This window comes from Astatotilapia calliptera, chromosome 9, assembly GCF_900246225.1.
Source record: "Astatotilapia calliptera chromosome 9, fAstCal1.2, whole genome shotgun sequence".
Classification (NCBI taxonomy): Eukaryota; Metazoa; Chordata; class Actinopteri; order Cichliformes; family Cichlidae; genus Astatotilapia; species Astatotilapia calliptera.
The window spans coordinates 22,004,321-22,020,963 of record NC_039310.1 but is presented as its reverse complement, the minus strand read 5'-3'; the positions used below and the strand labels follow the sequence as shown (position 1 = coordinate 22,020,963).

General features: G+C 41.1%; 1 protein-coding gene across 1 annotated transcript; it reads right to left on the bottom strand.

Moving 5' to 3' along the window:
- Positions 1-8,360: 8,360 nt before the first annotated feature.
- Positions 8,361-12,102, bottom strand: LOC113029120 (C-C chemokine receptor type 9-like). Its single transcript, XM_026179775.1, has 4 exons — positions 12,077-12,102; positions 10,787-10,878; positions 10,544-10,590; positions 8,361-9,715 (listed from the first exon to the last, which is right to left on the bottom strand). The coding sequence occupies exons 3-4, from the start codon at positions 10,583-10,585 to the stop codon at positions 8,678-8,680; spliced, it is 1,080 nt and encodes a 359-aa protein (XP_026035560.1). The 5' UTR covers positions 10,586-10,590; positions 10,787-10,878; positions 12,077-12,102; the 3' UTR covers positions 8,361-8,677.
- Between the last annotated feature and the right edge of the window lie 4,541 nt (positions 12,103-16,643).

The following is a 16,643-nucleotide window of genomic DNA, read 5'->3' as shown; positions in this document are numbered from 1 at the left end:
GAAACGATGTGAAACAGAATCAATGCGTAAAAAAAATGCGTTGGGTTCACACTCAGCACCCTCACAGCAGGCAGCTCTTTTCAGTGAAAATGCTCCGAAACTGTGCTGTTCACCACAGAGGCATCAAACAGCACGCACAATAGCTAGATAGCTAGATTCTAAATAAAAGCTGTTGTTGTTGCACAAGCGCTTGAAGTTTAAATGAGCACCTGGTTACTAAGTTCAACACAAAAAGCATTAAATATGTCAATTTTCTGCTTTCAATTTGCACCTGCTGCCTCCAGAAAACCCACTTTCAACTAAACTGGAGCCTAAAAAGGTAAACAAAACAGACATGTAAGAGCTGTACTCACTGTATAGTGAGTTTGCCATTCGATAGTATTATCCAAATGTTTAATATACATTATTACCTATAAAGTGCACTCAAAGTACCCAACAATGCTTTAAAAAAAGAAGTGTGCTACATTACAGCGCATTACAACACAACCTGCTAGTAAGGAGGTTTTCTTTAATAACTGATTGTTATAATATGTATTTTTTCAATAATTAATGGATATAAGGATATAATATAAGGATAAGTGCAAGAAAATAGAAGGATGAATGTTAGTATTTACTGCTGTTGTCTGTCAGCTTTAAACTGTGTGACAGCAACAATGCTATGAGTGGCAAATGCTGGAAACAACATTATTTTTCAATTATAAGATTTTAAGAATATAGGACATAATAAAAAAAATATTCTGATCCTTAAAAGGTCTTAAAATGAATGAAATACAACCTCAGATCAACTACAAAACATTGCATGTGCCTAAATTAAAGCCTCCAAACCTCAAATAAAAGCAAAGGTGTGAAGACTTGTGGGCCAAAAATCCTCCATAATAATGTGAGAGACTGATAAAGTCATACAGACAACCTTCTGCTAAAGGTTCTACAAGATACTGAATCATGAGCCGTACTGTATGTAGCATGGTTTAAGTGCCTTTATAAGCAGTAGTGAACAATAATTTATTTAAAAAAACTGATTTCAACAAACTCACCTCAGCAAACACAGAAAATGCAACCATTTCAGGCATGAATGCTCGGGCTAGTTGTTATTTATCTAAACAGAAAACAGTTTTTTCAGGGGACACGGCAGATCTGTGTTCAGCGTTTCTTGGAGGACGTCAGATCTTCTGTGCTGTCGCACTTGCTCTTCAGTAGTGGTGAGATCAGAGCTGCGAAATGTACCTAAACACAACTCATCTCTCTCCATACTACCTTTGCTGTGGCAGATGTTTCGACGCAGACTTGAGCCCAGGTGTAGACGCTTACCACATCCTCACTGCATCTCTTACACCTTCTGCACGGTGGAGGCCAGTTTTCCTCATGACCAGCAGCACAGGAGCTGGTAACTAAAACGATGACCGAAATGCATTTATTTTATTCGTGAAAAGTCAAATTGCACGTGAAGATAAGGATGTAGGTGTTACCACTGTATATATATAACATATAAAATAAAAGAAGAAGGAAAAGAAAACCTGTCTGTGTTGCACTACAAAATTAGATGTTTATTCCCAGACGCTAAACAGCGGCATGCATTTACACTACAATTTCATTTGTGAGATACTTCTATTATTACTTGAGGAACAGTGGATAGGTTTTCCTCTCCACACAGAGGATAATATCAGAACGTATGTGGTAACAACAACTGGCATGTGCATGAGCCCTCAACATAGACTCATAAAAATTTACATAGGTGAAGCATTATGACGAAAAAGCTAATTTCTGCAATAACAGGGTGCTAAATATTTTTTGCTGCAGGGCCAGATTTGTTTCCCGCCCCAATGTGGACATAAAATGTTGATTAGAAATCACTATAATAAGGTTCCAGTTGCATTGTATCCTGTAACAAACTTTGCAGCAAGCAAGAGTAATAAAGGAGTCGATACTTAGAGTTAATGCAGAATTAGTTGGATTGTTCCTCCACAGGATTCTGTAAATTTAGGGTGGAAAATATTTAAAATGCACTTAATTAGAAAAATTGGATGTTTAGCTCTAAAAACTGAAAATGATCCATGTTTTCTTTCTTAAACCAAAATTTTACTGGTAAAAAAAAAGAGAGCTTTGTCTTTCCTATTCCTGCATTTTATGTCAGATTATGTTACCAAACAGGTAGATCAGTTATTAAATTGATACATTTAATTTATTATAATAAAGAAGTGTAACTGGTAGTAATTGTTCACCATTAAAAAGAATGGCAGATTTTATTTATGAGAGCCAAGAATTATGCAAAGCGTGATTTTGCAAATAAATGCACCTTGTCGTGCACTGAGTGTCTACACATGGCTTTGTGTTCATCATTATAAGTGTGCAAATGTCTTTTCTCCCCTCCACCCACTCCCACCCCTGCATCAACCCCGGTTTTCTCTGTCGTCCCTGAACACACCGGGCCCTCTCCTCCTCATCATCAGCGTCAATCTGTGGCTGTCACTCGGAGCCGGACAGTGACTAACGACACTCCCAGTCAGTCAAACACTTATCACCACACAGGTAACACACAGGCCTGGAAATGACTGACATGAAATGGAAACGTCTCTCATTCTGTGGGCCCGGGAGCTGAAGTGAAATATTAGCTGTGGGAGAGATGGCGGATGATAAGCGGCTCCTTGTTTGGGCTGGAATTGCGGAGGTCCAAGTTCTATTACATTTCTTCTGTGTGTGTGTGAAGCTGCTTCTTGCTTTCCTCATGAACCAGTTTACAGCAACAAGCTTTGAATTTAACAATGAACCTAACTTCCAGCATAAGCTTATTTGTGACTTTCTCTAGCAGTAAATGGAGCTCAGAGCCGGTGGGTCACTGCTGATATGTAAGCCATTGTCCCTGCAGCTTTCGGATGTCCATAAGAAACAGACCGCAGTCTGCTCAATGTCAGTGGGTCACATATGTTTCCACTGTCTCTCCTATTACTCACAGACTCCACAGTATCCTCCCTCCATCCCTCTTTTTTCTTTCTCACTCACCTCTCCTTTATGCACACACGCACGCAATTCCCCCTGTGCAGAAAGATGGATGGGATGTTCCCAACCACAGGTGCTGCTCTACTTGTGAGTCTTTTTGCATTCTTCACTGCACGATCCAGTCCTGCTTTTAGAGTTATGTATGGCAGTGAGTTCAGTCTGTTTGTAGCTCAGTGGGAATGGGCTGATGTTCAAAAACAAAGAAAAACTCACTGACTTCATATTTAACCCCGCTTTCCCAGACTTGGTCTCCCAACCAAAATCGCCACTAGATGGGGTTGATTTCTTTTCCAACTTGTCTGTTTGCTGTTGACCCTATTGAAACCTAAACTAGGAGCTTTCTGCTGTGCACATCACACCACCTTGTGGCTGATATTAGTAGCAGCCTGAAATAAAACAATATAGCAAAGCTTTTGCTGTATACACTAGCAGTTTGGTACTTTTATGGCAGTAATTCCCAACAAAAGGCCTGTCCATACAAAGAGTTGAGGGTGTTGTAATGTTCAGTGTGTTTGTAAGACAAATATATGCACAAATGGGAATATAAATTAGTGTTATTCAGTAGTTCAGTAGGTTTAAGATTACAGTTTTTTCTGATTGCTTACAGTTTTTTCTGAATGCTTAAACCCTAACTGTGATTCCTGTAGCACAATCTCTAAAACTAGTCAGACTTATAGCAAAACCACTCACTGAGTTTGCAAAACTAAAAGCACAAAAACTGCTTTGCACTCAGTTTGCAATTTTGTAACACACTTTGCAAAACTGTAGGCACAATTCACTGCACAACACTCAATTACCAAATTTCCAACACACTCCTAGCAAAAGTATACACATGTATGGCTATCATTAACACTAACTTGCCAACTGTCTGGCACACTTTCACATGTGAAAACTTTTTTAGATAATTCGTTCACTTTGCAATCAGCCTAAGCACTATAATACAGGTAAGCTGTGTGTGCGGAGTACAATGGAGGGAGCAGAAAGAGTGAGAAGTAGAGGAGGCCGAGGAAGAGGACGTGGAGGTGAAGAAGTAGGATGAAGAGGACGACAAGGACAAGGAGGAGCAAGAGGAAGATGAGGAGGGGGGAGAGGAAAATGAGGAGGGGGGGAGAGGAAAATGAGGAGGGGGGAGAGGAAGGGTAGGAAGAGTAAGAAATAGAATTGCTGATGACATCAGAGCTACAATAGTGGACCATGTAATCAACCGTGGAATGACCCTGAGGGTAGCTGGCCAACGGGTCCAGCCTAACTCGAGCCGCTACACTGTAGCAAGTACCATAGGGACATCTTGAAATGAGAATCGGTTAGTACAGTCACTTCGCACAAAGATTTGTAGCACTGCCATATGCCAATGAGAAACACACCAATACCATTGATGTAAAAATACTGAAATTGTTACTTTACAGAATTGCTAGATGACCAGATGCTGGGGGCAGAGGAAGCATGTTCACTGCAGACCAAGTAACCCATATAGTCATTATGGCGATTGCAAATAATCCTATACTTGGAAATAAACACTTGTGTTTGTTTTGATGTGTTTGAATAAACAGGAGAACTTGAAGTTTGGATCCCTCTATGCTTATGGATCTATGACAGAAGTATGAGCTCAAACTGACATAGCCTACCTTGTGCACAGAGAAAGCAAAAGCCAGATGTGTTTTGTATTCATACCATCAGTGTGCAGTTGGCGCATTGTGTGCTTAGTAGATGATGGCTTGTGTGTACTGTTTGATACGGAAACACCACTTTTACGAAGGTGTGAAGAGTTAGTCTAGCTGTGTTTGCTTTTGCAAGAGAACTACAATGTTTTGATGATTGGGTGACAGGTTTTCTTATTTGTGTGAAGAGTTTTGCAAAATTAGCCAATAGTTACAAAAAATGTGCTTAAACAATCAGAAAAAACTGTAAGCACATTTTTTGTAACTATTGGCTAATTTTGCAAAACTCTTCACACAAATAAGAAAACCTGTCACCCAATCATCAAAACATTGTAGTTCTCTTGCAAAAGCAAACACAGCTAGATTAACTCTTCACACCTTCGTAAAAGTGGTGTTTCCGTATCAAACAGTACACACAAGCCATCATCTACTAAGCACACAATGCGCCAACTGCACACTGATGGTATGAATACAAAACACATCTGGCTTTTGCTTTCTCTGTGCACAAGGTAGGCTATGTCAGTTTGAGCTCATACTTCTGTCATAGATCCATAAGCATGGAGGGATCCAAACTTCAAGTACTGGTGTTTAGTCAAACACATCAAAACAAACACAAGTGTTTATTTCCAAGTATAGGATTATTTGCAATCGCCATAATGACTATATGGGTTACGTGGTCTGCAGTGAACATGCTTCCTCTCCCCCCTCCTCGTCTTCCTCTTGCTCCTCCTTGTCCTTGTCGTCCTCTTCATCCTACTTCTTCACCTCCACGTCCTCTTCCTCGGCCTCCTCTACTTCTCACTCTTTCTGCTCCCACCATTGTACTCCGCACACACAGCTTACCTGTATTATAGTGCTTAGGCAGATTGCAAAGTGAACGAATTATCTAAGAAAGTTTTCACATGTGAAAGTGTGCCAGACAGTTGGCAAATTAGTGTTAATGATAGCCATACATGTGTATACTTTTGCTAGGAGTGTGTTGGAAATTTGGAAATTGAGTGTTGTGCAGTGAATTGTGCCTACAGTCTTGCAAAGTGTGTGTTACAAAATTGCAAACTGAGTGCAAAGCAGTTTTTGTGCTTTTAGTTTTGCAAACTCAGTGAGTGGTTTTGCTATAAGTCTGACTAGTTTTAGAAATTGTGCTACAGGATTCACAGTTAGTGTTTAGGCATTCGGTAAAAACTGTAATTCTTTTCTCTTCTCACACTAACTGGCTGACCCTCTCAGATATATCAGTAAACCTTTGGAAGATCAGGGTTTTGCAACATCAACTGGTAAGAATGTATGAACGCTATGAAGGAAAAAAGACATGAAGCCTAAAAACATGCAAATCCCTGACAGGCACTCACCAGCCCCTTTGTTAGGTACAGCTGTTCAGCTGCTTGTTGACACAAATGTCTAATCATCCATCACATGGCAGCAACTTAGAGTACGTACACATGTAAACGTGGTCGAGACGAGCTGCTGAAACTAAGCTTGAGAATGGGGGAAGAAAGGTGATTTAAATTGCTGTCAGTGTGCTGTGGTTGTTGGTGACAAACTGGTTTATTTCAGAAACTGTTAATCTGCTGGGATTTTCCCACAAAGCCATCTCTAGGGTTTAGAGAGAATGGTCCGAAAAAGAGGAAATATCCAGCGACAATTCTCTGTTTGAAAATATCAGGAGAGAGTGATTAGATGACATTGAGCTGATAGGAAGGTAGCAGTAACTCAAATAATTGCCTGTTACAACCAAGGTACGCAGAAGAGCATCTCTGAACGCACAACATATAAAACACTGAAGTAGATCGCCTACAGCTGCAGAAGGTGCTACTCCTGTCAGCTAAAAACAGGAAACCAAGGCTACAGCAACACTCATCAAAACTGGACAATGGAAGATTGGAAAAATGTTGCCTGGTCTGCTGAGCCTTGAATTCTGCTACAATATTTAGATGGTGATGGGTCAGAATTTCCTATAAACAACATGCAAGCATGCCTTGTATGAGTGGTTCAGGTGGTGGTGTAATGGTGTCGGGGGAAATATTTTCTTTGCACATTTTGACCCCATAGTGTCCCCATCTTCTGTTGGCTGTTTCCTCTTGGATAAAGCAGCATGACACAAAGTTCAAATCATCTCAAACTGGTTTCTGCAACATGTCAGCGTGATAACTGGCCTCCACAGCCATCACAGGTCGATCCAATAGAGCATCTTTAAGATGTGGTGGTTCGGGAGATTCACAACATGGATGTGCGGCACCTTGTTGAATCTGTGTCGGAATAACTTTACGTTGCAGGGTGTGCGTAATAAAGTGGATAGTGAGGGTAGACTAACATGTACAGTCAGCACATCCTATGTTAGCTCTGCAGTTTTGTTTAAATCAGTAACAGGAAACTAAAACAGGGCATTTAAGCCCATCTAATGCCATTTCATTGTGCGTGTGTATGCATTAGATGTTACCTTAATAAGCTATAACAACTATTTTTCCTTGTAACCCAAAGCCCAGTGTAATCTTTCACTGGATCAGTTATGAAATAAAAACACTGATGCAAAAAACAGATCTTCACTTCTGCTTCTAAGACAAACCGTGGGACTGACCCCGACTTGAGAAACTGAAAAACCTATAACGAAGCACTTCATCTTACCACAGTGCTGCGCGCCCCTTCGGTTATTGCGTAACATTTTTTTTCCCTTGAATTCATATGACCGGGACATTGAGGACATCTGTAGGGAGGCCTCAGCTCTGCATTTAAGCGGGAACATCTTGTTGTTGACTTGACTGATGGTTTCCTGTCGTGAGATGAAGAAACAGCACAAAAGAGGCACTTGAAAGAACGTGTCTGTGGTCTCACCTGAATCCAGCAGGTATGTAACTATGCAGCAGTCTCTGTGGTCACCTTGGTGACCACAAAAACACCTCATATTTTGTTTCCTGCAGCTAACAGGTACTTTGTGGTGTGCTTTGCTTCTACCACCTGTCTCTTGTTTTTGTCTTCCAGCACAGGAATTTGTATTGTATTGGTTAAAAATTTAAGATCAGGTTATCTGACATCTGCTGCTTCTGATTGTGGGCGCCGGGAAGAGTAAACAAACCTCTCGTAGCTCATCAGCAGCAAATTTAAATGCCAGCTTACTGATACTTGAATGACTTGATGTTTTCAGGCCAGATAAGTTAGAAACAAGCACTACTATGCAGGGATTGACTTGCACGTGCCATTAAAAACTGCGCATATGTGTATTTAGTGCACCCTGCTGAAACGTTACCTTTTGCATGAGAGTGGAGCTGCAGTAGAATTGGAAAGTTTTTCAAGCTGTGACACCTGCCTGCACGGATGTCTGTCACCTGTCTGAGCTACAGCCGTTGTGAGACCGCTGTGGGAAATGTTTTTCATGGCAGTATGAATGGCTAACGTTAGCTTTCGCTGTGAAACTGCCAAGTCATACCCAAACAAGGTTCAATCATAAAACAGTGTCAGCAGACAGGATGGCATAGACTTTTAATATGAGGATGTGTACTCAGATCGAAAACAGTGAACTTGCCACATTCGAGTATGTTTCCCACCACACTAAATACGTTATACTAGTGAAAGCATTTAAATACTTCCCCAGGTATAAACTGCTGATCTCATCACTTAGCCCCTGCAGAAAGGGGTACTTGAACCGACCGTTGAAGACTCATCCTGTTTGTTGTTGTGCGGTGAAGTATTGAACATAAGCAGCATAAACTGGAGTATGAATCGTTTTTTTAATGTTTCGTAGTCATTTAAAGCAGCACACAGCAAATACATGATGGAACAAATGTTTAAAAAAAATACAAACAGTATTTACAGTAATGTACAGTTTTTACAGTAATTTCAGATAAAAATGTGCCTGTTACTGTCAGTATGTGGTTGAAATTAATGTAAAGGCTTTTTTTTTTTTTAATTGTTGTTACTTTTGAAGTTGCAAATGCCATTGTTGCTCCTCTAATGTGGAGTAATGCATGAAGAACATAGGGGAAAACATGAATTGGGCTCAGATCTCAGGTACGGTTAGGGAAAATGGGCAGTTATATGGAAAGGGCAGGAGTAGTATCAGTGTCTGACATGAGAGAGGGGCGTTTGGGAACTGCCTGCATTTTACTGAGCCCTCCTTTGCTCACACCTCCAATGCAAGTCCTCACCATCCTTTGCAGGTCTTGTCTGAACCGAACTCCAATGAAGACGTAGAGGAAGGGGTTGAGGCAAGCGTGTGTATATGCCAAACTTTTGGCAACCTGTCCAGCTATATCAAAATTAATTACAGTGTCACAATCTGTGTAAGTCATATTAGTTGCCTGTCTGGCTTCCACAATCAGCAGGCTATTGTAAGGCAGTTGAGAGAGGACAAAAACAAACACCACAGCAAGGATGACACGGAGGGCCTTGTGCTTTTCAAAGCTCTTGGCCTGCATAAGTGTGCGAATGATGACAGAATAACAAAAGAACATGACTAGTAGAGGAATGCAGAAGCCCATGCAAATCTGCAGGGACAGCACGAGGATCTTTGTATGATTGTTTACATTGTTCCAGTAGACCATAGTACAAAATTGCATTTCTTGAGATATCTTCACCTCGGCGAAGATAAACTCAGGGAGTGTGAGGAGAGCAGAGACAAACCAGACACCAAGGCAAGCAAGTTTGCTGTAGAACAGCCTCTTTTTCTTTAGGTTTTGGGCCTTAATAACTTGAACAATAGCAATGTATCGGTCCACACTAATGCAGGTGAGAAGAAACATGCTGCTGAAGAAGTTGATCTTATAGACAGCGGACACTATTTTGCAGAGAGTGATGCCAAAATCCCAGCCTTTAATGGCATCGACTGCCCAGAATGGAAGCATGCACAGGAAAAGGAGATCAGCCACTGCCAGATTTAGCAGATACACATCGGTCATTGTTTTCAGGCGGTTGCGCACAGTGGTGTAGATCCAAACCACCAGCAGGTTACCCACAGCACCCAGGATGAAGATGATCCAGAAGAGCGGCGGCTCGTACTGCCCACGAAACTCTCTGACCCAGGTTCTGTCACACATGCCTGATTCGTCAGTTGGCAGAGAATAGTCCTCGGTCTGAAATCAGAAAGCAGGTTTTCTCGTGAGGTATTAAAGACAACTGTTTGCAACAGATGCACTGTCTTTTTGTCTTGCTTTGAGTTTCCTGTCATGCATTTTTTTTTTATCTCTCTCTCTCTCTCTCTCGTTGAAACCCAACTCACTCTCTCTTGGTTACTCGTTGGTGGTTACATAAGATAACATGTTTACAATGGGAATACAGTGAAATTACATCAAACACTGTCTGTGACGTGCAAGCTAACCAGAGTATGCACAAAAAACTGCCGTCAGGTGCAGGTGCCGTGTCTGTACTGGAGAAACCACACTACTGCACAGTTTCCTGCTGCTATCCAACCCTGAGGCGAAGGGGGGGGGAGTGCGAACGATCCCGAGGGGCTCCAGAAAGGGGCCCCCTGCAGAACTCAGGACCCCCAGAAGCATGGCATTTAGATATAGGGCAAAGATAAAAAGCGGCGTCTTGGTGTTGAGATACAATGGAAAATTTGATGCGAACTACAGCCGTGGCTCTCTGTGGTAATTTAGTATTCTAGAGATGTCTGCTTTAGATAACTCGACTACACTTGGGTCACTAAATGGATTCTTTTACACTTTCAATAAAGATATATAATGGCAAATAAACAAACTCAGGTTTTGTGTACATACAGATTTTTAAACAGCATCTTAAATTAAGTTTTACGGTATTTTTGAATACTTTAAATACAGCAAAACAATACAAAATGTCACTTAAGCACTCCATGTGTAAGCAGGCAATACTAAGAATGGCAAGTCTACTATATATAGAATACAGACATTAGTGTTTATGAGTTTTTTCAAAGTAATACTCACTGGAGAATATGTTGTTTCATTGAAATCACTGAAATCCTCCATGATTGCTACAAAGGAACCAGAAAATGTTCAAATTAAAAACAAGATTAAAAACAAGATTAAAAAAATAGATTGCAAAAATAAAATAAAAAGTAAAAAATAAATAAATAAAATAAACATTAAATAGAACAAACTAAATATAACCTGGAGCTGAACTAAATGTTAAATGGAAACATCTTTTCAGCAGACCAACAAATTACTTACCCGCTCAGTAAGGCCGTAGTAAGCAACTTCACAGTCACAGGGTTGTCACTTTTACCAAGCACGACTCATCTTCACTAACTTATATGGTTTCTCTGCAACCACAGAATCACGTGACGATATCAGTTCATTTCCCCTCTAGGCCTTTGTTGATGCACGCGCATGTCTTTATTACAGCTAGCAGTACTTCAAAAACTAGCATCAGACATGCATGGTTTCAAACACTGACAACGTTGCACCAGTTTAAAGGAGAAGTTGTGATTTTTAGGCTGCACCATCTGAACCCTGACCATCAGGCTGGAACCAAAGCACATTCTCTCCACAGCTGATTGGGTTTGATCGAGTCGTGGCCCATTTTGTACACACAGGTGTGGAGCACTTAGAGCAGGAGATGAGTGATGCGTGAAACTGAAAACCAAAGTGCGATTAAAGCCTAAAGCTAAAAGATCGTGGGCGCTGCTGTTTCTTTGCAGTTTCAGTGGTCTGAAATTCAGACGATGTGGGCTTGTGTCAAAATAACAGTATGTGTAAGCCTTCTTGTTTCTTATTAGCATGTGCTCTTACTTAGTAAACAACTCATTGTCTGCATGAGAGAAACCGTGATTTCCCTTTGAAGTATGAGGAAATCAAATCTGGGAAGTAAAAAGTTCGTTTGGTAATGCCTAGACTAGGCTAAAGGGAGTTTAATAAAAAACATGATCATGCTGGATGCTGACCACAGTGGTGCAAAACAAATGAAGAAGAAAGTCCCTGACATACCACCTGACATCCAAACAAAACTGAAAACATAAAGTCATCTTGTGACCCGGGATGGAAGATGATGATCACACTGTGACACACTCATCAAGAGCCTGACACACTTTGAAAATGATTATAGATCAAATTATTGAAATAGTTCATCTGTTTTTGCTTCCTTATAGGGTTCTCTTGGGGGGCTATTTTGACCTCTCAGAAGGCCCTCCGTATGACTGAGTGTGTTGTATTCTCAAAGTTTCACTTCCTGGCCTGGATTCCTTAGCACTTGAATCAAGAGGATGAGCGTGCGAGCCATTACCTCTTCAAATTTCTACCAATTGCTCACTGGTTGCGTTTCTCGGTTTTGATCGGCGTGAGGCACGAGGAAATGAATATGTCATGATCAGTATTTACCTTCTGGGAACAGACTGTTGAAAGTGTAGCAGCCTGAGAGGTTTCACTCACTACTTGCCATCTACCAACTGTCAAAGTGCGGCTAATTGCATGGCTTTGATCTGTGGGAATGAAAAGCACCATAGCAGAGAGACCATTACATACCGTCAAACGGAAAGTTTCGTTGGCATCGGTTGATGACGGCGCCACATCAGGCTCCAAATTGAAGATGAGATCACCTTTCGAATCTTTGATGCAGTGGCTTTATTGGGAACTTTCTATGAAAAACAAACCAGTGGACATAATAAGTGCGTAATCAAAGTTTAGTGCCCTTTCAGTATCAGTATCAGGGTCAAAATGGCGAAGTCATACATGGCGAAGTCATACATCGCAATCCATCAATCTCCAATAGCTGTCATAGAGTGAGAGACAGGGTACAGGTAAGGTCAACACAAAGACGCAGACAACCATTTAACAAGTGCAGTCAACTTAGCTTTGCTAGTTAACCTACTCGTGTTTTTGGACTGCGGGAGGAAGTGGGAGTAAACAGAGAGAACCTATGTAGATGCATGAAGAACACGTAAAGTCTGTGTCATAAATGTTGTTTGATTCAAACTCGGGACCTTTCTGCCTTGATGCAAAACTGCTAACCACTGCGCCACTATATGAACCACAAATCACATACATGGATAATAAAAACAAAAAACTTGCTTTGAGAGTCTTTTCACTCCCCCCGAAAAATGCTGCATAGAATGACAACGCAATCATGCAGTGTTTCAGTGTTCCATGCAGCTGTTGTAGATTGTAACCACGGTTATGCATATTTAAAGGTGACTAAACGAGGTAGTTTACCCAACACGACTGCAGACTGCCGCCTGAATGACACACTTTAAGGCTTCATGCATCTCATGACATCTTATGACATAGCTCTCACTGCTGCTGTAGCCATGGGCGTGCTTTGTGTTTTCGTTGTTGTGTAACACGTGTGTGTGTGTGTGTGTGTGTGTGTGTGTGTGTGTGTGTGTGTGTGTGTGTGTTGTTGAAGGTTTTGTTCACTGAGGCCCATGCTCTTCAACCTGTGTGGTGTGTTGATAGTAATGTCTGTCATAAAGGAACCGTTGCGCTGAGCCGTTAGCTGTGGATTACAAGAGTCTTTTAAAACAATAAATAAAATAATAAATTAATAAAAAGCAAGTTTCCTGATTAATTAAACTGTATTTGTATTTTTTGTGCTTGGACTGAACCAATAAATCAAACTATTTAATGCACATGAAATGCAAAGGAGATTTTGATTTTAAAAGTCCAGGAAAAACCAATAAAACTAACAGATCTGTTTCTGAACATTAAGGATGAATTTCGATGGCACAAAATAAGAATTATGAACCTTCTCCATGCTCTGTTTTCAGGCTTTAGAAAATCTAACCTGTGACGGCACACTTCGCCCAATCACACATCTTTTCAGCCGTATCAGGTGTGATGTGGTGGCACTGCGGTTCAGGCAGAGGTCTTCCAGCTGTGTGTGTGTGTGGTGGCATTTGTTCAGGCCAACCGTCAGTACTGACCTGCTTTTGAAACACACACAAATGGAAAGGAGAAACCTCCAAGGCTGACTTTCAGTGGTGTGCTGAATATAGGAGCAACCAGCAGCTGCCAGCTCAGCCTTACCTGTGCCAATCTGAGCCACTGAGCTGGATTTCTCATCCATGTTTTCACTTGCGGAGTATTTTATCCAAAATGATCAGAGAAACATTTGTGTTTTAGTTTTAGTGATTGATAAAACTGAAGTTATTGTACTGGGCCCTAAAAAATCAGCTTCCAGGCCGCTCTCTTTGGAACCAGCTCCCAGACTGGATTTCAGAGACAGACACTTCTCGACTTTTAAGGCCCAGTCTGCTGGGGGGTTCCCATGAGGCACTGAGTGTTTCTTCTTCACTTACCTTTTTCACTTTCTATTCGTTTACACATTACTCTGCATTTCCTTATTAGTTATTATCCATCTCTGGCTCTCTTCCACAGTGTGCCTTCTTTTCTGTCTTCCTTCCATCACCCAACTGCTCATGGCTGCCCCTCCTTGGGTCTAGTTCTGCTGGAGGAGCTTTTACTTCTCACTGTCACCAAGCGTTTGCTCATGTGTCTGCATATTGCACCAACACAGCGCATCACTTCCTCATTCATATGTGGTCACTTGCAATTCCAAACAACAAAAAACCCACATGCCAAAACGCTGAGGCTCTGAGATGTGCCTAGAAGTCAACTGCTGATGTCATGCTGCAGTCTGTGGGATATTCCCATCATCATCTGGTGGGAGAGGCGTAGAACAGAAAACCAGACGTGGCATATTCTGCTACCTTTTCTAAATCTCCAACTCTGAAGAATATAAAGCAGGGAAAACACCCTGGAATGACCATGTATACAACCTGAAACAAAAAAATACTAGATCTCTCAACCCAATCATCCCTTGTGGGAATAAAAGACTTTGAACATGTTGTTTTGATACCTATTCATGTCAACATAACAAAAAGGCATGAAAAATCACAGAAAGTCCAGAAACAAAGGATTGTCCCATTTGTAAAAGCAAAGTAAACAGTGTAGTTTCTGTGTTAAGTTTTGTAGCGTGAAATGAATTTCCACTGTGATAGACAAAGTCACAAAACATAAGCAACAGATTCATATGACAACCTGACTTCTCTCTGATTGATGGGGGAGATTAGTCAACAGAATGAACAAGAGGGGGAAAAACCTCCCAATCACTTCAGCTAAACCCGGATTATGTGTGTTACACTTACAACTGGAGATCCTCGTAGCACAGAGAGGCAAACTTTGAGTCGTTTTGTGAACTCAGCATGTATGTGCCATTTTATTTCACAGAAAAAGCAAGATAAAAAACAACTGCGTTAAGCAGTTATTCTCAGAAGTGACTAAAAGCTGCTTCCAGTATCTCTTTGTTGTCATCTGTCTCATCTCTTAGCAACTGCCAGTTACTGAGTGACATCGAGCGGGCCCGGGAAGCTGAGATATGCAGGCCTAACCTTTTTACAACAATGTTCCCACAGTGATAGTGAGGTAGCCGGCGTCACAGAGATAAAGGCAGAGACAAAGGATATGAGAGAAGGGAACCAACCTGGAAGCAGCAGTTGATGTAACAATGTCAAATAAAACATACCTACTGGTTCCACGGTGTTATGATTCTGCCACATTATGGTTACTGGGGCGATTCAGAAATCTTGAGAGACGGCAGCGTTGTTGAGTTTGTCTTTTGTTTAATGAATCCAAGCAACATGGATGGATTAACAGACAAATGTAATATCTCAGCTATCAATACACTGCCATACACCTTTACACTTACATTAACATCACCTGCAGGACAAATAGTGATCAAATATGGCTTGTGATACGTGACTGCTAAATCACCCTAGTACAAGTTCAGGGCAAGATTGAACAGGAATGTTACACTGCTCTGTAGTTACTGAATGCCATGTGGGTGTAAATATGCCAGCGCTAACATCGAAACCTGAGATTAGCGTAGATTGCCGCAGTCTTTTCTTCCACTAAAAGTCCAACCATCTTTGTTTTAGGACATTTACAGTCTGAAACTCTCCCCACCAGCACCAGCAAATGTCTGCTTCATGATTCTGTAGAAAACCAGAAGCTTCTGCGTTGCTAGTGAAACTGAGAAAACCCCTTTGATGCCTTGTCAGTGAGCAGGAAGCTGTTCTTCACCAGCTTTACTACTCTGAATTAACTATTGCCCCATACTGTGGGAAAGTGCTGTGACTTCTCTCAGCAGTGCAAGAGACTCTGCTTGGTACATACAAGTCACCACTTCCTGTGCCTGCTGCTGTGATTTATTGTCAGTCTGTTGTACAGCAGCTTAGCTTGTGCATCCTATCCGAACCAACCAGCGGTTCTCAATCCCCGTCTTGTTTACTCTTTAGCTGCACCACAAGCACGCGACTACATGCAAATATAGGGCAAGGATTTATTTATTTTTTTGCTAAACACAACTTTCATTAGGTGGTGGAGAAGAAATAATGTAGATGGCATCTTTCTGAATCAGAGCTAATGGGTTTTAAAGCATCATCATTGTTATGAGTTTACAGCTCGTATAAGCACGTAGTGTGTTTCTCACCTACTCCCTCCTTCAACACGTATGAAAGGAGGACCACCTCATGTGCATAAGTTCTGTGCAAGATGCATAACTCACATGAGTTTAATTCAGGACGCTGTGGCTTTTAAGGGTTTCAGTGAAAACAAAAAGGGTTTGACGGTTGACTTGCTGGTGACCACTGTTTCTTATTTTGGTGCTATCTTGGTCTACTTTGGTTAGGAGAAACAGGGAAACAAAACACATGTTTCTCAAGATAAGCAAAGCAGATTAGATATGGTAAACTCTACAACAACAGCAATTCTTTTGTGCAAATAATATCAGTCAGCACTATTATTACGAGTATCATCAGAGAGATTTACCTCATGGTCCTTTTACCCCCCGGAATCTTCTTAACAGGTAATTTTTTTTTATTTATTTTTTTGGTGGTACTTTACTAAAACCCCTTGCTGATTTAGCATGAAATAATACAGAATCCATAAACATAATAATACTCCTGCCCACAGATTTGTAGTTAAAAACATGTAGTTTTGTGCTTTGTTGTTCCTGGGTGTCTTAGTGTGGCAGCATTAGCATCTAGTCTTACTTACTGGCCTGAAAAAAACATACATGGGTCAACACACAAAA

Excerpts from the sequence above, each read along its gene's own strand:
- LOC113029120 (XM_026179775.1), bottom strand. The coding sequence starts at position 10,585 with ATGGAGGATTTCAGTGATTTCAATGAAACAACATATTCTCCA. Across the intron at positions 9,716-10,543 it reads ATGAAACAACATATTCTCCA|ACCGAGGACTATTCTCTGCC; the intron begins GTGAGTATTACT and ends TTCTGATTTCAG.